At 43.2% G+C, this 27,335-nt stretch overlaps 3 protein-coding genes and 1 long non-coding RNA gene across 11 annotated transcripts in view; 3 read left to right on the top strand and 1 right to left on the bottom strand.

Moving 5' to 3' along the window:
* The first annotated feature begins 123 nt into the window (after positions 1 to 123).
* Positions 124 to 16,098, top strand: AMMECR1L (AMMECR1 like). 2 transcript variants are annotated; one of them, XM_075760863.1, is made up of 7 exons: positions 124 to 489; positions 2,772 to 3,216; positions 8,448 to 8,558; positions 9,048 to 9,162; positions 10,063 to 10,153; positions 11,137 to 11,233; positions 12,588 to 16,098. In XM_075760863.1, the coding sequence occupies exons 2-7, from the start codon at positions 2,810 to 2,812 to the stop codon at positions 12,697 to 12,699; spliced, it is 933 nt and encodes a 310-aa protein (XP_075616978.1). In that variant the 5' UTR covers positions 124 to 489; positions 2,772 to 2,809; the 3' UTR covers positions 12,700 to 16,098. The 2 variants fall into 2 exon arrangements, with proteins under 2 accessions (XP_075616978.1, XP_075616979.1); XM_075760864.1 differs by lacking the exon at positions 124 to 489 and adding an exon at positions 862 to 978.
* Positions 11,230 to 20,789, bottom strand: LOC142602892 (uncharacterized). The gene is made up of 3 exons (XR_012836714.1): positions 20,675 to 20,789; positions 17,083 to 17,330; positions 11,230 to 11,347 (listed from the first exon to the last, which is right to left on the bottom strand). It is a non-coding gene; the product is annotated as an uncharacterized LOC142602892 (long non-coding RNA).
* On the top strand, positions 20,753 to 24,154 carry POLR2D (RNA polymerase II subunit D). Its single transcript, XM_075760865.1, has 4 exons — positions 20,753 to 20,867; positions 22,154 to 22,334; positions 22,772 to 22,867; positions 23,552 to 24,154. The coding sequence occupies exons 1-4, from the start codon at positions 20,795 to 20,797 to the stop codon at positions 23,628 to 23,630; spliced, it is 429 nt and encodes a 142-aa protein (XP_075616980.1). The 5' UTR covers positions 20,753 to 20,794; the 3' UTR covers positions 23,631 to 24,154.
* Positions 24,155 to 26,092: 1,938 nt separating this feature from the next.
* WDR33 (WD repeat domain 33) overlaps positions 26,093 to 27,335 on the top strand; it is a 72,139-nt gene continuing 70,896 nt past the window's right edge. For 3 of the 7 annotated variants that reach the window (XM_075760829.1, XM_075760830.1, XM_075760832.1), the window contains exon 1: positions 26,140 to 26,310. The gene's annotated coding sequence lies outside the window, so the exon portion shown is untranslated. Of the gene's footprint in view, positions 26,311 to 27,335 lie in introns of all 7 variants that reach the window. The other 4 variants (XM_075760831.1, XM_075760834.1, XM_075760833.1 and 1 more) reach the window with 4 other exon arrangements.

The following is a 27,335-nucleotide window of genomic DNA, read 5'->3' as shown; positions in this document are numbered from 1 at the left end:
TGTCCTCGCACGTGCGGCCCCGTCACGTGACGGGGAGGGAACCCGGCCCCGCGCGTCCTCCGACTGGGAGCGGAAGTGCCCGGTATCTATGGTTCCGGGGGGGGGGAAGAGTGTCCTCCCTTCTCTATGGTCGCGCTGGCACCGCGGGGCCGACGGGAGCCTGGCGGACTATGTACATTTTTCCCTCATTACCTCACGAGCAGGGAGGAGGCTGCCGGGATAGCGGAGGACCTTCCCTCGGCCTCGCTCCAGTCCTCCAGCTCCCCTCGCTGCCCGGCGGCCCCGGGAAGCCCGGCTCCCGGCCCGGCCGCGGCGGGCCCTGCCCCCCTCCCCCCGCCCGCCGGGCCCGCTTCTCTGGGGAGCCTCGCCCAGGCCCATGGCTCCATGAGGCGGGAGAAGGTGGCGGCGGCGGCGGCGGTGGGGCAGCAGCGGCGGCGGCTGGGCTGAGGCGGAGGAGAAGCCGCGTCCGGCCCGGGACGGGTGCAGGAGGTGGGCGACCCCGGGGTGGGGAGGTGGGGGGGAAGGTGCCGGTGTCCCGCTCGCCCCGGCGCCGGGGGGGGGGGGGTCAGCCCGGCGGGGGGGTGGGGGGAGTCGCGCCCCCTGGCGGCGGCGGTTCTGCCCCGCCGCGGCGGGGCGGGCTGCTCCCTCCGGGGGAGGCGGGCCGAGGCGCGGGGGGGGCTGCGGGGGCTGCCCGGGCCGCGTCCCCCGGCGGGGCTGGCGGAAGCGCCGCCGGAAAGTTTGTGTCCGAGCGTGCGGGGCTCGTCCGGCGGCGGGGCACGGCCGTTCCCTGGGCTCAGCCGAGGCGGGGGTCGGCCTGGCAGCTGTGCCGCGGGTCGGGCGTTCCGGTTCGGGAGCGCGGCGGGGGGAGGGAGCAGCGGGGCGCTCCTGATAACCGCCGGCACCGGGGCGTCGTGCCGGGTCTCCGCCGGGTCCAGTCACCAAGCAGCGGGCTGAGGCCCTTTGCAGAGTCAGCGCCGGGTTCGTATTTGCTGCTAAACCGCGTTGTTGCGTGCGGAAGCGGCTCCCCCGGGCGCGGGGGGGTCGGAGGCGAGTGGCCGGCCGAGGCCTCCCGCGGCGGGGGAACGGGGCCCGTCGCTGGAGCCGGCATCGGTCAGTGCAGGCCCCTTCTGCCTGCTGCGGAGGGTGATAAATGGAGAAGACCTCTTCTCTGCCCCCTGCCACGTCTCCGATTTCAAATGAAGAGTTACGGTTTAAAATAAATAACTATTTTTCTCCCTAAACGCGGCTAGTCTGCAGTGATAACATGGAAAGGCTCATCTATCCCAGCAGCTCCGCTGAGCCATAGTAGCATAACTTTTAACAGGCACTGAAAAAAAATTTACTTTGTCAAAGTTACACTTTTCTTGTTCCTGTTTGGTTTTGGGATTGTTTTTTGTTGCTGTTGTTGTTACAAAGATAGAGATCAAAGGAGAAAAGGATAATTTTCTTAGGTCTTGTAAATGGTTCCTTATGCAGATCATCTTTCTAAAACCTTGAGCTGAGGATTCCTAAACCAAGCAAGCACTGCAAGCGTACGTGTTTTGCACATCTTGCACCAGTCCTGGTTCAGTTCGGGATCATACGACTCTTGACGATGGCTGATGAAACTTCACGGATAAAAGTTTACATTGTTTGCATGTGCAGAGAAGGCAGGGAGCTGTCACACCATGAATTTCAGTGCATCTCACACACACCTCCCCCCCATTCTGAGTGTGCACTGTCAGTTCAGCCATCAGTTAAATACTTGGATGAGCTGGAGGGGTGCTCTGGTGGTTAAAGGAGTAGCCTGGTGCTCACGAGAGCTGAGTGTGACTTCCAGTTCTCCAGCGTGTTCTCTGTGACCTACGTGTCTGTGCTTTTAGCCCCATTTGACAGACGGAGAACTGGTTTTTCCCTGCCTTTGTCTGTTTACGTCTCATGGTGATGATGGTGTTACACTTAAATAAGTTCCTGCCATTGACGTGTGGTCCTTGCCTATCATCTTCGTTCATTTTTGTCTGCGTAGGCTTTCCTCCCTGTATTTGTTCCACTCCTTCTTGTGATGCAAGAGCTAGTGTTCTCTTCTTTGCAAGCAAAACACTGTTCTGGGTTGTTTTTATACCGTATCTGTTTCCTGCCAGTACTTCTTCCCTCTGTTCGGACTATGTGCAGTCTTCAGCTCTTCCTCTCCTGCGTATCCTGACTGTACACCCTACTCATTTACTTATGAGCACTATTAATTTACTTATTCCTAGAAAGTAAACGCAGATTCTAGTTCTTGGGGTCTGGAAAACAGTCTGTTTAGAAAATGGCAGTTCAATGCTTGTAGCTTCCCTTTGTGTGTTGTTTAGGCTAGCGCTACATCAAGGGCAGCACCCTTGGGAGTCCAACCCTGAAGGTGTCACCCAGAGTTGTTGTTGCTCTTCTGTCGAGAATGGGGAAGGGAAATAAATGCAGTTTCATTCCCTTTATGGGAAGACTGGTTATGTTTTGGGGGTTTTTTTGTGATGAGCTGCCTTATTACAGTGTTCAGTACACCCCACCAATAACTTTAAAAGTGTGACTTCCTGCACGTGTACACTCTTCCAATTTATGTGTCAGAACACCCATTCTGCTTGCTGAACTGGTTTTAGTTCTGTACTTAGTTGCGCGTTGCGAGGGTTTTCTTCCTCTTTTTGTTGCAAAAGCAAACCTGTCTGACACCTTAGCGGAAGCAAAGAAGCAGCTGTTGGTTTTGCACCTATAACTGTTTTGTGTATTGCTTTTTTTTTCCCCCATCCCCTCCTTTCCAGGGTTCTGCAGTGCTCCAGGCAGCGAGTTTTGAAGCAGGATGGGAAAAAGACGCTGTGTTCCTCCACTTGAGCCCAAGCTGGCAGCTGGCTGTTGTGGGGTAAAGAAGCCCAAATTGTCTGGGAGTGGAACGCACAGTCATGGGAATCAGGCCACAACTGTACCAGGCTCCAGTTCAGGTCCTCTTCAGAACCACCAGCATACAGATGGGAATAATGGAAGGGAGAATGTATCTGACTTGACTTTGGGCCCAGGAAATTCCCCAATTACTCGAATGAATCCCACTTCAGGAGCTCTGAGCCCACTTACTCGGCCCAATGGAACTGCCAACAGCACCAAGAACCTGGTGGTGACAGCGGAGATGTGCTGCTACTGCTTTGATGTACTCTACTGTCATCTCTATGGTTTCCCTCAGCCACGACTTCCTCGATTTACCAATGACCCCTAGTGAGTAAATCCATGTGCGGGAGGAAAGCTGAGAAACCAGCATCCAGAGCTGTGGTTTGATTGGGGAGGGATGAGGGGTATCCTCTGCAAAATGGGAAAATTGTTATGCAGGGGGGGAACGGGGGGCATTCTGCTGCTTGCTTGGTCTACCAGAAACAAAAAATTATGTGCTGTAAGTGCACCAAAGAGTAAAACTATTCTGTTATGTTTGTGGGTGGAGATGAGTGGAGCTTTGAAGAGTGGTCTTCAAGCTGCATGCGTAGCTCTACAGAAAGAGAGCGAGGCAAAATATGAGGAAGTGTGGTGCTTCAGCTCACAGTCTGATGTGTTGCCCAAGATGTTGCATACTTTATAGAGGAGTGCAGACCTATTTCATGGTAACATTCTTTTAAAATTTGCTGCCTTCTTTGAAAATAGATTCCTCTGCAAAAAATTAACTGCACTGTGTCTCCCATAAAATTGTACTAAAAGAATGAGTGAAACTGAAATTAGAGTTTTCAGAAAACAGTAAAATAATGTCACTAATTTCAAGAGGATCCTGCTTCTAATGTCAGGCACTAACTTGGTGGAGGGACAAGGGGAGAGATTGCTTTCTTGTGAAGCAGGTGGAAGAGAATAAAGTGAGAAGCTGAAACAAGTCCCCGGCTCATCCTGAAATAAATGCTGAGCTGGTGAGAACTGGACAAGGACACACACAAGGGTGTTCAGTTGTCCAAGTTAATGGGTTTAGCAGAGAGGGGAACCAAAAATTTGGCAGTTGTGGAATTGAAACTGTGTTAGGGAGGTGGTGCTATTTAGGCAATACAGGGAGAAATGGAGAGTTAACTTTCAAGGACAATACCAAGGTTAAGAAGAAAGGAGGCGTGCATGAGAAGAAGTGAGGAGAAGGATTTATGAACGTATTTCACTTTGGTGAGATTTAGCTAATGTTTATCTGAAGGTTGAATGTGTAGGTGTGGAAATGTTAATGTTGTTAAAATGTTTGGTGGAAGAATTATATGGGAAAGATCAATGACAGATACACCTTCTGACACTCCTCCAGGGGCCGCCTCCAGGACAATAGATAAAATAAAAAGTTGTTGACATCCTTAATTTAAGTTAATGAATTTTAAATTGATGTAAAGGAACAATGGCATAAAGAGGTCAAGGACTTTTTCCGTACATTGAGTGTCTCCCCACCGTATTGGCTGTCAGTGTAGATGTAGGTTGTGCATCCATGCAGTTATTATCCAAGCAGGATTATGGAATGCCACCGCAGACTAAGCTGTTTAATGTTGTAAATACAAGTGAATGGAGAAATACTCTGGACTACAATATAGAATAGTTCCAGTGACTCCTCAAGCTGAAATATTTCTGTTGTTTTTCATACCTAAGCTAAGTAGGCTCCTTTTAGAAAATTATACATTAGTCTGCTTATTATTTTGTCACTTGAAATGCAAAGAGGTTTTGTTGTTGTTCTGTTCTTAAGTCAATAAGAGAGATTATTTTATACAGATTCATTATTTTGGCATTAAAGGAGACTTCTAGCTGGTTTTTGTTGCTGTTCTGTTGACTAGTTTCAAAGAGGGCGTTCTTTCAGGAGTCTCAGCTGTTCAACTTTTATGCCCAAATTTGAAAAGTAAAACATAGTTCACTGGGCTTTTCCATGCTGATAATTTTAAAGTCTTTTAGATTAACACTCCAAAGCAATACCAACTCTTCTCTTTTCTTCCCCTCTGGGCAGATGCCTACCTGAATTTTCTTTTATTTCAGCATTTATGCTGTTCCTTCTAGCAAATAGTTGTCTGTACCGCAGGGAAAAGCATAGGGTTTGTTGTCTTGTAGAACAGCACACAGGGATGATCTGTCACACATGAGACAGTAATGTAATGAACTTCAAGCCAAATATTATCAAATATAAGAGTAAGCGAAGTGAAAATACATAAATAATTTGCATTGTTGTCCTTTGTAACATAATTAGTGTTGAGGTAAGAGATCTTTGAACAAAACAAAGATATATGCCAGAAGTCTCTCTGGGCAGACAGAAATGAAACTGTTGATGGAAGGAATAGAGAGATGCACAGGTTTGCCCCAACCTATTTCTCAGAAAACAGATCTTTTAAATTGAACCCTAAAGTAAAGATAGAAGTAGTCGGGAAGGTCAGGATTCTGCATAAACAGGGTAATAACATAAAAGTTACAGGCTTATGACTTGAAAACAACCGTGAATTCCAATTACCAGCTTGAGAGGATATACACGTGGACAACAATCTTGATGGGAATTATGGCACGGGTAGATACCTACGGAGTAAGGGAACCTTACATACATGTTAGCAGCAAGGCTCACAAATCAATGTAGAGAAGGTGGCATTGCAAAACTCGTAGGTATGTCTGAATTAACTTGGTAAATGAAGAAAATATCCCATTTGTTGTTCAGGTTACTGAAAAAAACCCAATTTTGAACCTGTATAGCATGCCACTTCTTCCACTTTTGTACTTCAGTCTTTGATTTTTTTTAATAGTAGGTATTATAAATTGGTACTAAAACTACACCATGCAAGTTTCTACTTGCCATGCAAAACAAATAATAAGGTACTTGCATCATAAAATCTGTACTGTAACAGGGTTTTTCCTAGTACAAGCTAAATTCTGATTTAAACAAACTATGTTTTGCTACTTTAAAATTCCCTTTGAGGTTGCAGTTGGAGAACCTAGTTTTTAGTTGCTGAAACTCCCCTCCTCTCAGCCTAGCCAACTCTCATCAAACACACCTAAGTAGGATGTTGTGGCTGGGGGAGAAATGGTTGCCATGATCTGCTTGGGATACGACTGCAAAGTACTGGTAAGTGCTCTTGGGTGAACACGGGCAAAAGATTGTCGTGACTTTTCTCAGTACATCTGGGAAATACGCTTTTCAGGGAGGGGCTGTGGAACAATTGGCTTATTGTCAGCTGCACCTGCAATATGCTAAGCGTATTTATTCTTCAGATAGAGAAACAACGTCTTTGCTACAGCGAAAAACTTGATAATAGTGAAATTTTATATAGTTGCACAAAATCATAATCTTTTTTTTTTAATACCTCAGTTGTTATGACCACAGTGAAAAATTGTTAAAAGTGTGCTTTAAGATCTTTTAAAATATGACAGCCTTCTGAATGTAATTATCCTGTCCTTTCTGGTACTATCTCTTCTATTATAGATGCAGAAAGCTGTGTCACAGCTCAGTGGAAACTTTTTTTTTTAAGGGGAAAGAGATGTATTGGAAATGTGAACTTGTAATTTGAATCCAAGAAGAGAAGGAATTTACTTAGATTTGTATTCTGTCAGTGATGCTTTTCATTTTCTCCCCTTTTCTGCTAGGGGTGAGTGTCACATGGGCTAAGTAATGGTTTCAAAACTTTAATTAGATTAAGCTAAATTTCCACTGAGCTTGTGACAGTAATGTTTCTCAGAAATCTCCTTTGCAAGTTTAGTATCTTTTCTTACGCTCTGTTTGTTTTCTGTTTCAACATATGGTAGCTGGATGAAAGCGTAGAGGAATGATATCCTGCAAGTGCCTTGACGTGTTGTTGGAAAACTAGAACAGTAAATCCTCTGTCTTGGTCAAGCAACCATAAGATGGCTGATGGTTGTGGAAGAATAATTCTGCTTCCTCTGTGGGCAAAGTACTTCACAATTATCACTTAAAGGCTGCTTGCTATTTTGGGTAGTACTTCTGCTGTTGGTCACAGCTGGTAACTAGGTCCTGAATGATGGATTTATGCTGTGATAGAGTTTTTTAATTCCATTGTTGCTCAGAGGAACGTCAGTGGGCATTGCTTTATCACTACAGTTTAAATTAGGTTCTAACTACGTAGATGTAAGAAGCCCTGTTGCCTGTATTTGAGAAATCATCCACACTCTACACTGGTTTTGTTCTCTGAACAGAATCCCTTTGTATTTTTTTGTGATGTTTGCTGCAAAAATATATTGCTTACAAGAGCTTCAAGAGTTTGAGGAAAATGAGTGTCTGCACTCTGATGTAGAATCAGTTACTCTTGTTTTCATGGTTTAGAACTCCTGCCAATGGCTGTTTAATTTCAGGAAATTATTTTCTTTACACTGCATGTTTTCTATCATATTACTTAGCTTTTAAAGTTCAGTAGAAATCCATAGACTAATGTGTGGAATCACAAATTACTTTCTCATCTATGCTTGGGTTCAAAGTGACCACATCTTGTATTCAGTACTATGTAATCCGAAAAAGTAAGATCAGTCATCATGTTTCTGTAATTAGATCAGCTTCATCAATTGCCTTGCAGAATTTCCCAGATGTTGGATATTCTTTTATGGCTACAGCCACCATTGTCCTTTCTTTACTGTTTTTTTTCTCTACAGCTGTTTGCAAATTCACTCACTTCTGTAGAAGTGAACTTTTTGCATTTAATATTCACAGCCATCTTTACCTGTTTATCTCTTCATAGAGCTCTTTTTGAGAATCTACCGAGAGCTCTTTTTGAGAATCTACCGATATGCCTGTAAATTCTTGATAGTAAACAGGAAAGCGATGTTTGAGTAGGAACAATATAGTGATTTAGATATGTGTTCAACAGGAGAGAATCTGTGTAAATATCAATCAAATGTAAGGTAAGCAAAAGATGTGAACATAAACTGTTTGAGCACTAGGGATGGACCCAGAAGTCAGATCCTCATGGAAATAACAGGGAAAAAAACCCCTAGGCTTGCTTTTTATCCCTTAAAAAAAAAAAAAAAAAAAAAAAAGCTTTTATTGCAAACTTGCATTATAGATGGATTGTGGACTGCTTGGGGATCTTTCAGGTTCAATGGTACGATAAATATGTAATCTTACTTGCTTCACCTATATTAATTTTGATATGGGTTGTCATGTAAACTAGCGGATGCTACTAAGTGAGGCCATTACTCACAGAGGTAATCAGTGGGGTCAAATAACCATATTGCTCATGAGAGGACAGTGCAGTCTGGCCACGAAGGTGTTGGTGGGGAGCTTACAGAGTGCTGGTGGAGAGAAAGGAGTATGCCAAAAAGGTGTGGGGAGGTGCTGGGTTTTGCATTTAGGGGTGTGTAGGTGTGTTTTATTATTGCTAGATAGCAAGTGAGAAAACATGCCTGTTGGGGTTTATTAGAGGGAGAGAAAGCAAGTGCATGCAAGTGCATGGTTTTACACCTTGTTGGTCTCCCCTTAGCAACCAAATATCTCTAGATACTGGAGTATTTCTTCTTTGCCTTTTCAGTCCACTCTTTGTGACGTGGAAGACGGGGCGAGACAAGCGGCTTCGTGGCTGCATCGGGACCTTTTCAGCCATGAATCTTCACTCAGGACTCAGGGAATACACATTAACCAGGTAATTATGTTGAAAATGAAATAAATCTGAAATTACCTTAATTTGCTGAAGATCTATAAGGATTCAAGGTTAAGATGTTGGATCAACATAGTTCAATTTAATATGCTTCAGAATAAAATAAACCTGAGAATTGTATGATAGTTACGGTGAGGTAGTGTATCAGGATTTAGTGGAACATCTTTGCAACAGGTGAATTTTTGTTGACATTTTAATGCTAATGTCAAATCTGTCTTGCATACTAACAGTTTCAACATCTTACATAGCACATGATTTCTCTCCAACTGCAGTAAGTGGAGGACAGCATCAGGAAGCTTGCACTAGTGTTTGCATATTACAGTTCATTAGATTAGGAAGAGATGCAAATCACTTTCTCTGCAGTAGCAAAGAGAAACATGTTTCACAGAGGCATAATCAAAAAGGGAATAACTGAGCATCTGACACTTTAATTTCGGTGCTTGTACGAGGCAGTGTATCTCTTCTTTCCTTCAGTGCACTTAAGGACAGCCGATTTCCCCCCCTGACCCGCGAGGAGCTGCCCAAACTCTTCTGCTCTGTCTCCCTCCTCACTAACTTTGAGGATGCCAGTGACTACCTGGACTGGGAGGTGAGAACAGGTGCATTTGGAACTCTGCATCACTCTCTCGTTCCATTCGGGTTCGGGTTAGTACATGGTGATGTGTCTCCTTCGTTACAGGGGTGTATGGGCATTGAAACTCTGAATAGAAGAAATGGGGCTGAACAACTAGAAGGGAGGAAGAGGATGGGCTAGCAGTATGCTTTTGGTTGGGAGGGGATCTGAATGGGAGCAAAAGAGACATGAAAGTGTTTTATGGATTTGGCCCAGTAGGACATGGGTGTAAATAATACACCCTGGCAGTGTTTAAGACCAGGCTGGATGAGGCTTTGGGCAACGTGGTCTAGTGGAGGGTGTCCCTGCCCATAGCAGGAGGGTTGGAACTAGATGATCTTTGAGGTCCCCTCCAACCCAAACCATTCTATGATTCTATGAAATACATATTTAAAAACCTGGGAAGTATTTTGATGCTGTGAATAGAAACTGGGAACAAAAAGTAGAGACCGAAAGGAATTAACCATTTTTCAGGACCTCATATGTGGAAATGCATTTAGTTCAAGAAAGATTAAACAGACTTTGTGGTTGGGCTATTTTAGGCATGACTCTTGTGTAGAGATCTTGTCTTTCTTGCCCAACACAAGAGATGAAAAACTGTCAGACTGGTGACAAGACTTACTTCAGGAGAACTGGCAGGGAGACTGGTTAGTAGGCTTGTCTGGGAAAGGTGGCAGAGGTCCTTTATGCTGCTAAGAGAGCTACTTGTGAGACCTGCCTGGCAAGGACAGAGAGTGGGGAAGAGAATGTCCTTATCCAGGGAAAAGCCAAACTGGCCATAGAGAGAAAAACACACAGTGTGGGGGGAATGACAACTCGATCATGGATTCAGTGCTAGCAAACACCTCTTATTTGGCTATTCATTTCCATCTATAGGTTGGGATCCATGGGATCAGAATAGAGTTCATCAATGAGAAAGGTGTCAAACGCACAGCCACGTATTTACCTGAGGTTGCTAAGGAACAAGGTGGGTTTGAGATGGCAGCCAAACATGTCAACACATTGTGTCACAGAATTGGGTAACATAAGTCTATGGATTTTGGGTTTGGATTGCAATGCTATCCTCATGGTGCCATGGAGCCACCAGGCTTAATCTGGATAACTGACACCTGATACAGCTGCTGCTGGGTTTTCATCTGGCCTTTCTCTCATCCCACATCTGTGCACAGCTGTATCTTAGTGTAAAAATGTTTTAGGGCTTAAGAAATAGAGGATCTCAAAGTATGGATCTTCCAGCTTCATTCAGCGTTGCATCTTTCCTCTTCTATGTTTTTCCCACCAACTAGGATAACTGCAGGCTGCACAGCACCAACAGGAGAGTCCCTTTCCTCCTCATTCTTGCTAAAGTAGCATCCTCCAGATGAGGGCAGGAAACAGGGCCCCTCTGGAGCACACTTCCCACTCAAATATAGTAGCGGTCACCATGGTAACTGCTCAAAATATTGCCTCCTTTCCTCCACCTAGCAGAGTGGAGTGGTCGCATCCTCCTGGCTCTGGGGCAAAAGACTAAGGTAGGAATTTTAACTCTGATCTCTCACATAGCAGTGCACTGTGCTATCACTAGAGCATCAGGTTGATCCCAATTTGTCTATGTAAAGAGCTATTACTTTATTTTAAGGCTTAGACAGCTAAACTTGAGCGGCACATGATAAAACAGTTTGGGGTCCCTGCACCAGAAGCAAGGCACAGACCTTTGTAAGAAGAGACGTCATATGAAAAACGGAATTACTGTTTTATAGACCATTGCAGTTCCAATATGAGTTAAAAGGGGTTGGCATGTGCAGATAGTATGCATACATAAGACCATGTTATACCCAGTTCAGCACTGGTATTTCTAAAGCTCAAAGTTTCCTATTGTTTGCTTTTCTAGAGGCCTTTTAATGCATCTCTTAGCTTTTTGAAACATCATTTTTATGTTGAAAAATTTCCCTTGCTTCTATTTTTCAATAGACTGGGATCAGATCCAGACCATAGACTCCTTACTCAGGAAAGGTGGCTTTAAGGCTCCGATTACCAATGATTTTAGGAAAACGATTAAACTCACCAGGTAAGCTGATGTGTTTGTCATCTTTTAATTTTACTTTATAGTGATTTTGTGGGTAACTTAAAGTATTAGTGTGTGATGTAAGTCTTCATGCCTCTTTCAGATGAGAGATGTAGTCTGAAAGACAAAAATCATAAATGCCGCTTGTTAGGCATATAATGTATATGGAATGAAGCGAATATGTTCGGTCCATGCAGGATCGAAGTTAGCATTTTCTAAGAGACATGCCACTGGTTTTAATATTATCATCACATGAAAGATCAAAAGAAGCAGAACCTTTGAAAGTTAAAAAGGTTGATTTTTCTGTATCTTTACAATGGACTTCCTTTTCTCAGTGTGCTCATCTGTGGATGGTGTAGCTATTCGGAGGTGACAGCTGTCTTAAAAACCAAACGACACTCAAATTTGGCTGGTTCTCAGAATTTGCTTGCTTTTCTATATCCCCAGCTGTCCTGTTGGTTTCAGCTCCCTTTATGTTAGTAAAAATTGGGACATTCTGGTTTTGTATAGAAACGCTAAGTTATCAGGTCGTTCCTTACCTCTGGAGAAATGAGGTGGGTATGCAGGGTTGTTTTTTTTTAACAGGAGAGGACGGGATGAAGGTTTTCATTAAAATCTGGTGGAACGTGGACTTAGTGCAACTCACGACCACTTTGAAGTTAGACAAGAAGACACCCACCCTCTAGTCGAGGGTGTCCCTGCCCCCAGCAAGGGTGTTGGAACTAGATGATCTTTGAGGTCTCTTCCAACCCAAACCATTCTATTCTATGAAGTTATCTGTTGTGTAGCATGTTTTATAAGCACCTGGAAATCTCTGGTCTCTCAGAGGGGACTTCACATTTTGTGAATTCTGATTGCACAACGTGGACTAAGTCACGTATATGCTACAGTAAACCTCCCTTTACCCAACTCTCCATCATTTTATTTCACTAGCCTTTCAAATGTGAAGATAACTACAAAAGTAAATAATAGTGAAACACTGGTTATTTAGTGTCTGAAACTGAGTCTTCTTCCAGAAAACTTCTCATGGCCTTTTTTTTTTTCCCCACAGCAAGTGGATAAAAAGAATACAAGTTGATTATTTGTTTTCTGTGTGCTACTTCAGGAGTCCCCTTCATTATGATTGCCTTGAATAGAGCTCAACTTTTGTGACATCAAAGCTAATTCAAGCTTAGATGGGTTATTCAGACTACTGCATGAGGCAATATCAAACAAGGTAGTTTATGAAGTTAGTGGGTACCTCTTGGTCATTATTGGTTGTTAGCTAAAAGGTGATCTGGGTCAAATGGGTTCTATGTCTAGTCCCTTCATATTGCATAGTCTATTTACGTTATTTTTTCTTGCACTGTTCCCATAGGTACCGCAGTGAGAAGGTGACAATCAGTTATGCAGAATACATGGCTTCCCGTCAGCATTGTTTCCAGAATGGCACTCTTCATGCCCCCCCCCTCTACAATCATTACTCCTGACACACGGCTGCATGACCAGTCCCACTCCCCAGTTGCTGCCAATGGCTACGACATCATTGGGGCAGATGCCTCCTCTTCCTGGTCCAGTTACTTCTATTACTGCACCATTTTATGATGCTAGCTTCCGTTGCCAAGTCTGCCTTCCAGCTGACCTGGGGGGAGGATGAGAGCATGACAGAACTTCAGGGGCCCAAGCCTTATCTCAGCCTTCCCTCCGAACGGGGGTTCAGTTGGATTGGGGCTCCATGCCTACGAACTGTCGTGAGGTGCAGAAGACCTCTAGGAGTGAAAGTGCCACTTTGGACTGATCCGTTCTTGTGTGTTACCAACACTCTGGAAACCTGAGCTGTTCATTACGGAAGCCCCCCAGATCAAGTAGGAGCATTCCCCTGGCAGCCTGGGCAACGGAGTCCAACAAAACATTTTTTAGGTTCTTTTTAATTTTTTTTAACCTCTGGTATCTGTTGTGTACCAAGAGCTGATTGCAGTCCCCACGCATCACAGGCGGACATTATGATATTGGGGAGGGTTGAAGATCTGGATGGCACCCCATCCTCACAGGACAGAAAACACTTGAAGATGTGAAAAACCTTTTGATGGTATTGCAGATGAATCCATTATTTAAATAAACCCTAGAAGGCTTTAATTATCAGATCCCGCTGTAGGTTGGATTCTCTAAAAATCCTCTTGGTTTACAGTTTTCTGGGTTTTTAGACAGTGCTTTGTAACGTAGCCTGCTATGAAACAGAATGCTGTTATGCCTGTAAGAGAGCAACACGGCACACGCTGTGTACACGAAGGACAAAGTACTTGAGTGTCCCTGGACGATCTTCTCTGTTACAACCACGTTTTGTGTTCAAACATTTGTAACAGAGCCTGATTGGATTAGGGATGAGGAGGGATTTGCAGGGCATTGACTATAGTCATACAAGTGAGACTAGTGACTGAAATTTGTTTAACTTAAGCTAACAGTCTCGGGGACCTTCCTTTTCATAGGACAGCCACTTTCTCTGGTGTGACTATCGATCTTGAGAACTGTTGAGTATTGCAGTTTATAGCAGGCCTATGGAATAGAGCTATGTAGTTTCACTGGTAAATTATTATACAGTTTAGTCATTACCACATCAAGGCAATGAGTGGAGAAACCTGTGTTACCCAAACTGTGTGAAACTCCTGTGCATTCTGTGTTTCTTCTCCCATCATTGCTGATTACAAGAAATGCTCTCATCTAAGAGGAAGATAAGTTATCCAGTTGTTATTCTGCAGCATCATTAAGAGATGTCATAAACTCTAAATTATGATGCTCTCTCAATGAGGTCACTGGACTTCAAAATATAACTTTGTGGGGTTTTTTTTGGTTGGTTTTCCAAGTTTCTGGAGGGTCAGCAATGATCAGGAGAGAAAATACAAGTGCATAGCAGAGCAATGGCTATTTGGTTGCATGTATCTTTAAAGTTTCCTTGTGTGTGGTAATGATGGCTTTTAAAATTGGCTGGCGTTTCAGGCCTGAAATTCTCTCCTGGCATGGAAGGGAATAGGGCTGGTAGAAAGCTCAGAACTGCATGCTGCTGCTCCTTCTGGTCCTAGAGAAGCAAACAAGACTTGTGCAGTTTTGCTTCATGTTGGTGTAAACCTCTCCTGCTGGAGGAGAGAGACGTGAGGGAAAGGAGAGGGTCCTATTCTGGATAACAGTGCAATATCGACCCAGCTTTCTTCCTGTACTGGGTCATTCTTACAAATTGCCACTTTTCCCTTGTGATGTTGTTGAAAAGCAATTGAAGATTAAGGGATTGTTTCATGATTTCCTGCTGCTGAGAATAAATGGGTCTTGTTACAAACTCGAGTGGTTTGTAATTACTCTCCCAGGTGCCGTGTAGTGATGGGGGAGGGTGGGGTCAGCTCTGGACATACCATTCACCTTTCAGCTGTCAAACAGTATGATACATAGGGCTACACTCATTACTGTTCAAGTGTTCTATGTTAGAATTTAATTTCTAAAAGGTTTAAGAAAAAAAAAAAGCAAAAAAATGGTGCTAAAACTTCACCCCTGAGCACGCTCAGTGAGACTGGTCATGCAGGCATATAGTGCCAGGCTTTTCAACAATATTGTTTCTTTTTCAAATGTTTGCCCTGTTCTGTGTCTTCAACAGTGTATAGTGTTTTCCTGATTTCATTTTATTTGAATAGGGGATGACTAAGGGGTGGGGTGGGGAGGGTTAGCTGTCATTTTTTAAAGAACAGAATTTTAGGATTGAGTGACTTGGTTGGTTTAAGTCTGAAGCGGGCTAGATGGTTTGGGACTGGGGAAGCCTTATCCTCTCCCACTTCCATTTCCCCACTCAGTCTGTTTAAAAAAAAAAAAAAAGACAAAAATGCCTCTAAATATGTACTGTGTTCTTGTCTTGTTGCAGTGAGAAGTTAGCAAATCAGAAATTGGTCTGCTGCCTAAGAAACAGGCCCACTCAGCTTTAGTCCCGTAAGGGTCCAGCTATAAAATCAGTTGAAAAGTATGTCAATAGTTAAGTTAGCTCAGAAAAATGTATGACAAGGATAGGTGGTCTCAGGAAATAATCCCATTTCTAGATCATTACATGGCAGCTATGCATAAGGATGAAAGAGGTGAACTAGAAACAAAATGTACTTTGAGTTGCCTCAAGATGGAGGCTATCAAAATCAATGACCAACTGATGTAAGAATTTCTCCATGGTTCCCTGGCTGGGACAGCAGGTTAGAACTACTCCTTCACAAAGCAACTGTTACCTGGTTTGGTCTGGATTTAACTCATCCTTAGAAGCAAGTGCCTTTTGGTCTAGAAGGGCTTATTCTCATGACAACCACAACAGAGAAATAATCTCACTGCAATTATGAATTGTCTTTGTTTTACAGTAACTACAGGAGAATGTCTTTGATCACTGGAGTCTGTCAGTGTTGGAATGTTTCCACTGTGAGGTTCTGAATTTTTTTTTTCATAATTTCAACAGTCAATCTCAACTGAGGCCATTTCAGTTTGGGAAGGTTTTATGGTCAAAATATCACATATCTACAATTTATCAGAACAAAAAAAAAAAAACTGTAAGCAAATCTTAAGAGTTCATTTTAACCTTTGCACAGAATAATTTGTTTTCATAGTACATTAACAAACATCTGCAATCTTCACTGACTATTAGTGCTGTTTTCTGTTTGTATTCTCGAAACTACATGTTGTTTTGTTGGGGTTTTTTTGGTTAATTTATTTCCTTAAAGCAGGAGACCTCTTTTGACCTTCAGTGCAGAGATGTCAGACCAATTCTTTGTATTACACTTGGTTGCCTCCTACCTATATAATAACTTCTGAGTGTAAATAATTGAACTCTATCCTCTAATGAAGTATTGTAGAGAATAAATCATAATGGATAAAGATTATTTGTACTGTCCTCTTTATATGGTTTCTCACAGCCTTTATGGGGGATGAGATGAAATCTTTCTCATGGAGAAAGATGAACAACATACTACATGTATGAATACCAAATCTGTAAATTACATTAAACATTCAGAACCAGGGAGGTTGCCAGAATGGGATGACAACTGTCTGGAAGCAGAGAAATAGTTAAGACAGGCTCACTAGAAGAAAGTGAGGAAAAATAGTAGGAAAATTAAAAACAAAGATCAAATATGATTCATTAATAATGGCATAGCAAAGTATATTTGTATCCTGAAATAACGTTTGCTTGACAATAAATCCCTCTTAGTTGTCATGATGGTGAAATATATAAAGCACATACATAGAGAATTCTATATCGTACTGAAAACCCTGAATTTGTAAATCTGTCTTGAACTACCAAAATTGTTATTTGTTTGTCTTTTAAAATGAACTAATGAAAACAGATTATCTGTACTTCACAGGTTGTAGTCTTCAGGTGTTCTAAAAATTTTATTTCAGAAAAAAGAAACGCCCATCTTTCTAGATTCTTACTAAGTAATGTTTCCTTTGCGACAGGATCAATTGATTTGTACAATGATTTTGATGTACATGCCTCTGGCTTAAATGTTGGGGTTTGGTTTGGGTTTTTTTTCCATACGCTTTCAGGTTATTGCTCATTTTTATCTAGGGCAGATGTATAGTTAAAGATCTGACATTTCCTGTTTGTGGTTCTTGGGAAGGGCAGCCCTGGATATCAATGAAGGAACAGGCATAAGACACCCCCACCTCCCAAACCCCAACCAAACCAAGGGGGAGGGTAGTTTTGACTTAAATATGCCTGAGAAGCTCACTGACTTCAGTGCAACTACAAAGCAAAAACCTGCTTTCAGAAAATATGCTTCTGGTACTAGTAAAGCTAGAAAGTAAGTCCTCTATACAATATGAGGATACAGTGACTTATTTGTGTATTTTTTATGGCATACGTTTTTCCTTACTTATTTTTTTTTGTTTCACATCGAATCAGTGAGACATAAAATCTTTGTCCGGTGTCTTTCATCAGAGGTTCTTTCATGCGTGTTGCTTTCTGTAACTGCAGTAACACTCAGCAACTCACAGTGAAGATGGGGCCAAGTAGAAGGGTGTACATATGACTGCACACTGAAATAGTTCAATCCAGACTAAATATAAACCAGGATAATTCTCCAGAAAACACTTTCTTCTGTTTTTGCTTCTGTTTGAAATAAGAAATGAAATTAATTAGTCATTTAGCACTCACTTCCTTCTAAAAACAACTTACAGAAAGGTTACGAGAAATCTCTACAAGATACTTCAAATGAAGAATACTTGAGCATTTTTATTCTAAAGACAAAAAATTTTAATTCTGGACAAAATTTACATTATAAACCACCTAATTGTGATTGAGAAATGCCACTTCTTGGGAATAAGAATTAAAACCAGAACACTTTCCCATGTGACTCAATAAATTATTATTTATACTGACCTATGTTTTATGATTGCTTTCAAACTGAATTGTAGTACGTGGAGCAGTAGGATAGAAAACTTACTAAACTGGTTTTGCTACAATCTGCAGAAAGATCACCTGTGAATATGTTTGATGATTGCTCCCAAAGCACAGAAAGCCCAGAATATCATTGTTACCATGTTCCTTAAAACAAGTATGTAACTCTACAAATTGACCAATATCCAGATTATGGAAACTTTTTTTTTTTTTGTTAGCTGGAGTATTCTTATAATCAGATGAATTCTGACATAAATGATGCATTATACAACCAGTTGATAGTATGTTTAGATGTCATTACACATGTATTTAAAAACTTAATAGATCATGCAAGAGCCAATTTTGCATTCAGAGGCTTATTACCACTTTATTACTGGGTATTACTATAATTTTGTATTGCTCATGCATCTTCATTATAGTTTTGGATATATAATTTTAAATGGTGTAAAAATAAAGGTAAAATGGTATGAAAACCTAAACTTGAGGAGTTATACTTTAAAAACAGATGAAAAAGCATGCGTGTCTTGTGCAATAATGGCTATTACAGCACATGCTGTTCTGAGCGGGTCATGTTACATCCACAAGGATTTTGACCTATTCCTAAATGTGCTAGAAATGTTGATGATAATGAAAAGTGATTAAGGTTTCAATATTCTAATCTTATAACTTTTAATCCGTAAACCAACTTTGCTTTTTTTTTTTTTTTTTAAGTTGGGAGTTTTGACACTCCATACAAAATACGTAATTGCTGCTAGAAAGCTTAAAAACTGCTAGGAAGATAACATTTCTTCTGCTGGTGAATTAGAAGGAAAGCATATTACAAAGTATAGTTATACTAATAATAGAACATACTTGTTAGTAGTTTATCCTACATTTTATTACATGGAGGTATTTAGCTAAGCTTTTTTAATGATCTTTGTTGGTGCACTTATTTGTTACTGGGTCTGTTTTTAAATTCTGGCAATGCAGAAATTACCATAGTAGGTCTGTCTCATAATCCGCTATCTAAGATCACGTCTCCAGCAAGGGACAATACTTTTTGCCATGGAATATGGAATACTAGAGGCTCTGTTCACGATAAATTAGATTTGGCAAAGTCTGTCTTTTTTTTTTTTTTTTTTAAATCAGTTAATTTTAGGATATGACCAGTAAATATGTCTAAAACTTCCTGTAGTCATTCACTTTGTTTTGATCTCATCTTCCTTTTTTATGCACATTTTCCAATCAAATTGATAAATGCTGAAACAGTCATCATTAGTGAGGAAAAAGCTTGTGCATTTTAAAAATAACAAAGGAAAAGTCAGGTACTCCATTCTGTTTGATTTGTTGCAGCAGCTGAACAATATTTACTGTGCTTTTATAAGTGTATTTTTTAAATTCTTTACAATTAGAGGGGGGCAGGGGGAACAGGTTCCATTCAGGAATTAACTTACGTGTGTCTTATTTGACTCTTGAGACCTTAACTAAACACATCAGTGCTAACGAACCTTTACCTTTCATGATAGCCTCTTTAGCTGTACCTATAAACTCTTGCAAGTATCTAGCTTTCTCTTGTTTTAGTTTTTGTATACTTAAGTAGAACGGATCCTTGGGGAAAAACAGAAGTGAAATTAATAACTTAAACCTCTGCAAGCTACCTACTTTTCTGAGAATCATGATGTTCTGAGTACATGGGTTATTTGAGAAGCCATCAGGATTCCAAGAGATTTTAAATGCTCTTCTCATCAATCTGGCACAGATTTCCTTGTTTTCTTGTAAACCTAATTGAAATTGTTTAATTTGCCAGATGTTCCCCGAGATATTTTCATTCCATCTTCCTGAATGTCTTTCTGCTTGAACCACTTAACAAATTAGTTTTCAGTTTCTCTGCCATGCTCATTTATCCAGATAACAAATGTTAAAGATCTCTGATTTGACCCTTTCATATTCTTATAGTTTATTATTAATGCGTTCCTTTCCCCAGCATGCAGGAAACAATTCACCTAGGCAGGGATGCAAGTTCACAAGAACAGGAGTGGTTTCATCATAAATCCTCCAACAGTCTATTTTTGCCTTTCTTTAAGGGTGCAGGATGACATAATAAGGTCTGATAAGATGATTAAGAGTCTTAGACTTGTTAGGCACTTACATGTGAGCTGTCCAGGGAAAATACTACTCCATGAGTTGTTTTGTTGGCGGTGTTCCCAAGACATAGTGGTGGGAGAACTATAATAATTTTCAGCCTACCTATGAATTTAGGGCCTTAAAGATTACTTCTGGATAGTCTGAGAAAGTAACCTCCCTTTCAAAGTGTGTTATTAATGGTATCAATACTCCTTCCTCACGGACTGAGGTATATTAATCACAGTGAGCTAGACAGAAATTATGGTACAGACAGTTACAGTTTTCCTAAAGTCAGCTATCTAGCTGGGGGATGGTTTGGTAGCAAAATGGAGTAGGCCGTAGCTCCCTGAGGCACTTCTGGTGCGAAGCAGACACCAGACAGGTGAAGACGCATCTGCTGCCTCGGTGGCCCCCAGGTACTTCTGGGCAAATGTGTGCTGCCGTGTGGGGTCTGATGAGGGGAACCAGCGCAGTTTTGAGCTCTTTGGTTATCTCCTAAATGACTGACCAGAAGAAGCTTTCCTCTGGGTTTGCTTGTGTAGAAGACAAGCGTGGTTTCTCTCAGCCTTCCCTCCACAGCCTGCTCTCTCAGGCTGTGGTTTATGTCTTGTAAGACTTTGGGCCCACAACGTCTTGATCTGTCAATTTTTTGTCCTGTCTTCACAGAAATAAACCTCCAGCGCCCACTGCTTTCAGTCTGTAGGAGCTAATTTCTAAGCGAGCTTACACACACCTCTGGGGGCTGTATTTTGCGTGGGTATGCTGAGACGCCCCGTTCCCACTGCTCTCCCTCGGAGCCCCCACAGGCGTAACGGCGCCTTTTTATACGCTCTGCAAGGCCGGCCGTGCGCAGGTGACAACAACCGCTCCCGCTCCGTGCCCTCCCTGGAGCTCCCACACACCGCTCCTCCCTCCCTGCCGCCCAGCCTGGGCTCCGGCCCTCCCCGACCCACCTCCTGTCAGCGCCGGGCGGCTCTCGGCGGTGGCTCCCTCTGGCGGGCGGGGCGGGGGGGGGGGCTGAGGCGGCGGCGCCGCGTTTCCGGGCGGCGGGGTTTCCGGTGCCGGCTGAGGTGATGGCGGCGGGCGGCAGTGACCCGCGGACGGCGGACGTGGAAGAGGACGCTTCGCAGCTCGTCTTCCCCAAAGGTGCGCGCCGCGGGGGCGGCCGACCGAGCCGGGGGGCGGCGAGGGGGCCGTGGGCGCTGGGCCAGGCGGTGGTTGGAGGCTGGCGGCGGATCCCGCGGGCACCTCTGAGGGAACGAGCTCTCCCTTTCCCGGGGCGCCCGCCTCGCCGAGTGGGTCCTTGGACCGGAGCGCCCCACCAGTCACAGATAGACCAGTTACAGAGCCCCAGGGGTTAAAATCGGGGATGATAAATGATTTATGTATATTTAAGGACCCCATGGTTGCCAAGATATGACTGTTCTTACTTATATGGACCGCTGCGTGTCTGTACAGGAATAGTAAAAAAAATCGTATCAGGTTATAGCAAAAATATTCTTGTCTTATGGTATAACCATTACTTTTTCATCAGTGTTTCTTGACATTAGAATAGTGCTGCATTTTAGGAAACCAGTTGTCCAGAGCCTGAGTTGTAACTAGGGATGCTAACAGTTTGTGTATTTCTTTTTTGAGAAAACTAATCAGTATAAACTCCAGAGCTGTATTTACACCTCAGAGTGGCCCTAGAAGAAGAGGACCAAAAAAAGGGGGGGGGGGGGGGGGGAGGATTGTGTTGCATATTTTAAAACAAGCATAGTCCTTAAAGACTCTTTTTTGGATGTTTTTACATTAAAATCTATAGCCTACCCATGTTCAGCCCAAGTCACTTTACTGTTCCATGCAAAATAAAGGTTGCCAGTCCCTTTCTAGCACTGTCTTCTAGCTGACTGCTTTTATAAAACAGTGCTGAAGGGCACTCCAGGATGCCATCTCTGATCCTGCTGCTTCAAACACCTCATACTGCTGGTGTTGAAAGAGCTTTTATAAAAATAGAGTTGGCTAAAAAAGGGCAAAAAAATCTGTTAAGATTGGTTAAAACTTTTTTCTGTTAATAAAATTGCAGTGGGTCAATTAACTGTTCAAGTAAATGAAGCCTTTTTTTAAAATGTTCAACATTTACTTTAAGAACTCAGAGGCTTCCAAAGACCATAGGCATCACTTGTAAACTTTTTGAATATTACAGGTCTAAATATTTTTTTCTAAAATAAGTCCTACATTACTTAAGTTCTGCCAATAATTGGTGAAGAAAACATATTGCAAAAATGTCACAAATCAGAAAGTTAGGGCTGCAAATGTAAAATTTTGGTTAAAAAGACAAACACATTGGATTGTCACTCAGAATGGTGTAATTTTTACCAGTATTTTCAGTATGAAATTGTCATCCATGCTTTACGTTTTTTTTATGCTGATGTTCACTCATTCAAATGTAGAATTTGAAACTGCGGAAACTCTTCTAAATTCAGAAGTACATATGCTTCTTGAGCATCGTAAGCAACAGAATGAGAGTGCAGAAGATGAGCAGGAGCTTTCAGAAGTCTTCATGAAAACCTTGAACTACACAGCACGCTTCAGCCGCTTCAAAAACCGTGAAACCATTGCCAGTGTCCGTAGGTGAGTGGAAAAATTAGGGTATAAGATTATACTGGAGAAGTTGGTATATAATATTGATGCTGCTTTATGAAAGTACAATTTAGAGGTGTTTGTCCTGATTTGTACTAGAATTCTGAATCTTTCTGAACAGGCAAGAAATTTTATCATAATTCTTCATGGAGAATTGTACTTTGTTTAGGTCAAGCCTTCTGAACTGCTTTGTTTTCAGTATTTAAATGACAGCTGATTGCGTTAAATGAGAGAATTTTCTAGACTTTTTGGAGTAATTTGGGGGAAGTGGAGTTAGTCTTGTTGCAGTCATATAATGAGTCTTTCCTCTTGAAAAAACATGGACTTCAGTGCCAAAAGCAGAGTGAAAAAAGATATTTATTTGGTTTATGCCCTTTTATATTTCTAGCTTACTTGTAATTTCACCAAGTTGTTGTGTTTCCTTACAGTTTGCTGCTCCAGAAAAAGCTCCATAAATTTGAACTGGCATGTTTGGCTAACTTGTGTCCTGAGACAGCTGAGGAGGCAAAAGCTTTGATTCCTAGGTGAGCATTTATATATCGTAAAAGGACTGCTTTATATTTCCCTGTGATCTGAACCCAGCTATGGGCAGATGCTGTCTCTTCAATACAGCTCTGTTAGTGGAAAAACTAACGTATTGATCTAACAGTGAGGTAAATTTTGTAAGTGTGCTTAATGCACATCGACAACATTTACTAGGGTAAGCGTAAACAGCTTAAATTGGGGTTCTTGGGCCACCCAGCTGTGTGTGTTGGGTTTTTTTCGGGTGGGGTTTTGTTTGTTTGTTTCCTGTTGGAGCAAATGTCACGTACAGGGCAGCAGTAAATTCTGTTATCGTATCTTCATCCTCTGAGATAGAGGAGGGAGTGAAACTCTCACCTGATTACAGTTTCCTCCCTGTATACATGGACTTCATTTAGAGGTCTATTTAAACATGGACTTGCCTTGCCTTTTTGATAAAACATTTTGAAATTATTCAGCAGAATGTTCTGGGAAGGCTGGAGTTTTGTCGTTTAAGGAGGAGGCACTGCATAGGGATGAAAGTGGTATTTGTACAGTAATGTTACAGACAGTTCCTGGTGGTACCATACAGGTGGGTGAGGATGGTGTAGAGACTGACAGGAGGAAATTACAGCTGTCTGAAACTAATCTGGGGAGGAGATTATTTCTAAAACCTTTAATATACCCTCATTGTTCTTACCTTGCAGCCTGGAGGGCCGATTTGAAGATGAGGAATTACAGCAGATTCTTGACGACATTCAGACTAAACGCAGCTTCCAGTATTAAGGTTAATCCTGAACCCCTTTATCTGAACAGAAAAAAATGGAAACTTTGGCTGTTTCTCAGCCCTCTGGATCAATCCAGCTCCCAGCTGAGTAAGGGGAGTTGTGGATACAGGGTACTCCAGTGCTGTGTCATCCACAGGCGCATTCAGACTGGAGATCAGTTTAGTCCTTTTGGTTTGTTCCACATGTATGTTGGTAAGGACGCCTGTTTTGTGAGAGCCAAAGAACCTGAAAAGCCTTTTCTCAGTGGCTCAAGTATTTGTTCCTTCCAAATCCCTTTCCCCGATTTGGAAATTTTCAACATGTTTCTGTTTTTGAGAAGAAATGTAGATGTGACTTTTTTTTTTTTGTGAACTTCTAAAAGAGATGGAGAAACTTGTTCTTGACTCTCAGAAGGCTTATTGATGAGTGGCATCAATTTCTGTTGTGGTTTTTTTTTTTTATTGTGTGATCAGGACTGGATTTTTACAGCTTCAATAATTTTCTATTATTGTTTAGTGTAAATTAAAAGATATTTCTAATTAATGTGTGTTGTATAAACATTAGGTGCATATTATGATTTTATTGGACCTTTTTGATAAACAGATCCTGTGATTATTAACCTGTGTTGGAGATCTGGGGACTCCAAGTGCATAATAACGCAAGTACAATGTAGGACAGGTCGGACAGAGGCGTTATTAACTATGATCATAGCGAGAGAACATTTGGGCAGCATCTCCCTTCTCTGCTCCCCTGTCCTCTGCCAAGTGATCACAGAGACCTAACCTATATATTGTTTCAGAAAAGAAAAAGGTGAGGAAAAGCAGTCATTTTGATGTTAACAAAGCCAGGTATCCATCCTGGGAGGGATAGGCTCGTTAATTGGTTTGCTAACTGCTGCAATTCTAAGGAGGAATCAAAGAGTCAATCAGGTGACACTCTGGAGGGGGGTGGCTCTTGGTGGAGCCTCTGCACACCCAGTATTATCTTAGCTCAGAAGTGGGGAGTTGGCAACCATCACAGACTGTTAGCTTTCAGTTGAAAGGAATGTTGTTTAAGTTAGGATAAACTTCTTAACCAGCCCTCTCAAATCTTAAATATTAATAATTTTACCACCACACTTTGAAGAAGGAAAATTTTGTAGGAAAGAACGGCTGGGACAAAGAGGAAGACAAGTGCCTTATGTCAAGGCATTGTTTGGGACAAACAATAGTTTCACTGATGTTGCAAAAGGGAGAGAAATACAGTATTATTTCAGCTCTTACTGGAAACTTAATGTTTCTGCTATACTAAAAGGCTAAGCTGGTTTATGACAACTGGTTGGGCTCCTTCAACCAAAGCACATTACCTCAAATAGCATTTATTTCTGTGCTTTGGTGGCATTAAGTCTCCTGCAAGCTAATAAACCAGACATGCCTTTCTAATTAACCACAGTAACTTTAGCTGGATCAGAATAATTATAACTAAAGAACAAAGATAAAAGCAAGGTGGCACAGTGAATATTTTATAAAGGTCAGTACCCCTTTTGGTACAGTTGTTTTCCAGTAGCTGCTCCCACTGTAACTTGGTTTGTCCTGTAAAATGTTTCTGTTCAAGCAGCTTTAAGACATTTTCATCTTTTTAATACAGGCTCTCATATCTTAATGAGAACTTATTTTTATTGAAAAGACCCAACATTCTAGACCTCTTTACTTACACTTCTGGGTAAAAGGATGTAATAATTGTAATTGGGAAGTATGACTATTTGTTGATACCTTTGTAAGCTAACATAAGATTCCCGAGGAGTATAACAGACTTAGAAATCTGAGAGTGATCACAGGAGATTTGCACCATCCTCCACAAATAGATAATTACGAGCATCGAGATTAGTTGTTCTTGATTGTTGTGTTTTGAAACCTGGTAATCGAGATGGGGAAGAGGAAGATGTCCAAGGGAATTGTGCAAGGTGCAATTCTGTTGTGAACGTGTGGAGTATTAACATGAAGCAATACAGAAATACAGACCTATGCGAGAGGAGCAAGGCGATGCGGTTCGGAAGCAATAATTTGTCCAGCTGCCGGTACTGCCCGTTTGGAGAGACAGGAGCCGGCAGAGGCCTTGTTGCCCACAGCGCCGTCAAACCACAGCCCGGGGGGGGGGGGGGGGGGCGGAGCCGCAGCTTCCCCCGCCACGGCGGGTCCATGGGTTGGATTTTGGTCATCCTTTTCCCCCAACAAAACGCGGGAGGGACACCGGGCGCGACTCCCCAGAACAACGTGCCGCCGGGACCGCAGCCCGTCCCCTCAGCCGCGCTGCCGCCTCCCCGCCTTTCAGTGCGCATGCGCGCGCTTCTTCGCGCCTCCACCTGCTTGGGAAAGGGTCGGGGGGGGGGAGCGGCACTTCCGGCGGCTCCGGCGCAGGTCGTGGCGCGGCGGGAGGTTGGCGGAAGGAGCGCGCGCCCTGCTCCGCGCGCCTTGCCCCGCGCGCCTGCGCACTGGCCGCCGTCTTCCAACCGCCGTGCCCCAGCGGGCGCTGGGACCGCCTCTCGCGCCGCTGAGCGTGTTGACGTAGGGCGCGTGCGCCGCCCGGTCGCTGGTGGGGGAAGGAAGATGGCGGCTGGCGGCGGTGGGGGCTCGTGAGGCGGCGGCTTCCGGGGCCGGAGGGACGAGACGAGTGGCGAGGCGACAGGGCGCGGAGTCGGGGTACGAGAGACCGGCTGGACGGTGAGTACGGCTCGGTGCTGGGCCGCTGGCGGGGTGGGGCGCGGGGGTGAGCAGCCTGGGAAGTGCGGCTGCCTCCGCCATTTTTAGGCCGCGGCCCAGAAGCGGTGCGGTCAGGGCCAGGAAGGGGCCGAACCGTGGCGCGGCCCGCCAACGGTGGCGGGTGGGTGCAGCGGTGAGGGGCCGCAGGGCTGCCTGGGCAGGCGCGCCCGCAGGAGCGTGGGGCTCAGGCCTTGTCCGCGGGATGAGCTGAGCGCAGGGCCCAGCTCCGCGGCACCGGGCCCACGGGGTGGGGTGGGCTGGCGGGCTGAGGTGGTGGTGAAGGCTGGTGCCGGGAGCAGGCAAGTGGTCCCCTTTCCTGCCTGCTGCATAGGTGTCTGCTTGTAGTCTAGCCCAAGTTTCTTAATCCTACCTTTTTATACTTTTTTTGTTGTTGTTGCTAATTTTCTTTTCTCCGCCTTGGATTTGAGCGGAGATTGGGTTGTGACTGCTTGAAGATACGGCTTGGGACGCCCTAGCCGTTACGGGTAGATACAGCCATGTGCAGCAGGCACTTGCTTATTGTGGAAAGGTGGGTGGATTTAATGACGGTGTGGTGGTACATTCCACTGATTGAGACTCACCAGTCTGCGATTATGACATGGGTAGCAAACCTATGTCACCTGTTAAATTTGAAAAAAAAAACCAACTTCCATGTTCTTCCGTTGGAGGGAACTCAGACTTTGTGCCACCTTGAAGATGAATGATATTTCTCTCTTGCCGACTGTTAGGTTCTTTCTTTTGAGTAGATAGCTGTATGGTTTCAAATACAGTATTTTGAAATATAGGTACTCATTTAAGCACATCCAGTTGTCTTACAAAAGTTGTCATAGGTAAGTAGTTCTGTACTCTACTAGTTTTGTACCTCATTATATCCTTAACCGCAATTTGTGAGTGGTATTTGGGAATCTGTTTTCCTGTGTAGACATTAGACCCTCCTACGTCTTGCAACAGATGTTTGTTCTTTTATGCTTTTATGAACTCAAACT

Source organism: Balearica regulorum, chromosome 9 (genome assembly GCF_011004875.1).
Source record: "Balearica regulorum gibbericeps isolate bBalReg1 chromosome 9, bBalReg1.pri, whole genome shotgun sequence".
NCBI classification, from domain to species: Eukaryota; Metazoa; Chordata; class Aves; order Gruiformes; family Gruidae; genus Balearica; species Balearica regulorum.
This window is presented reverse-complemented; position numbering and strand designations above follow the sequence as displayed.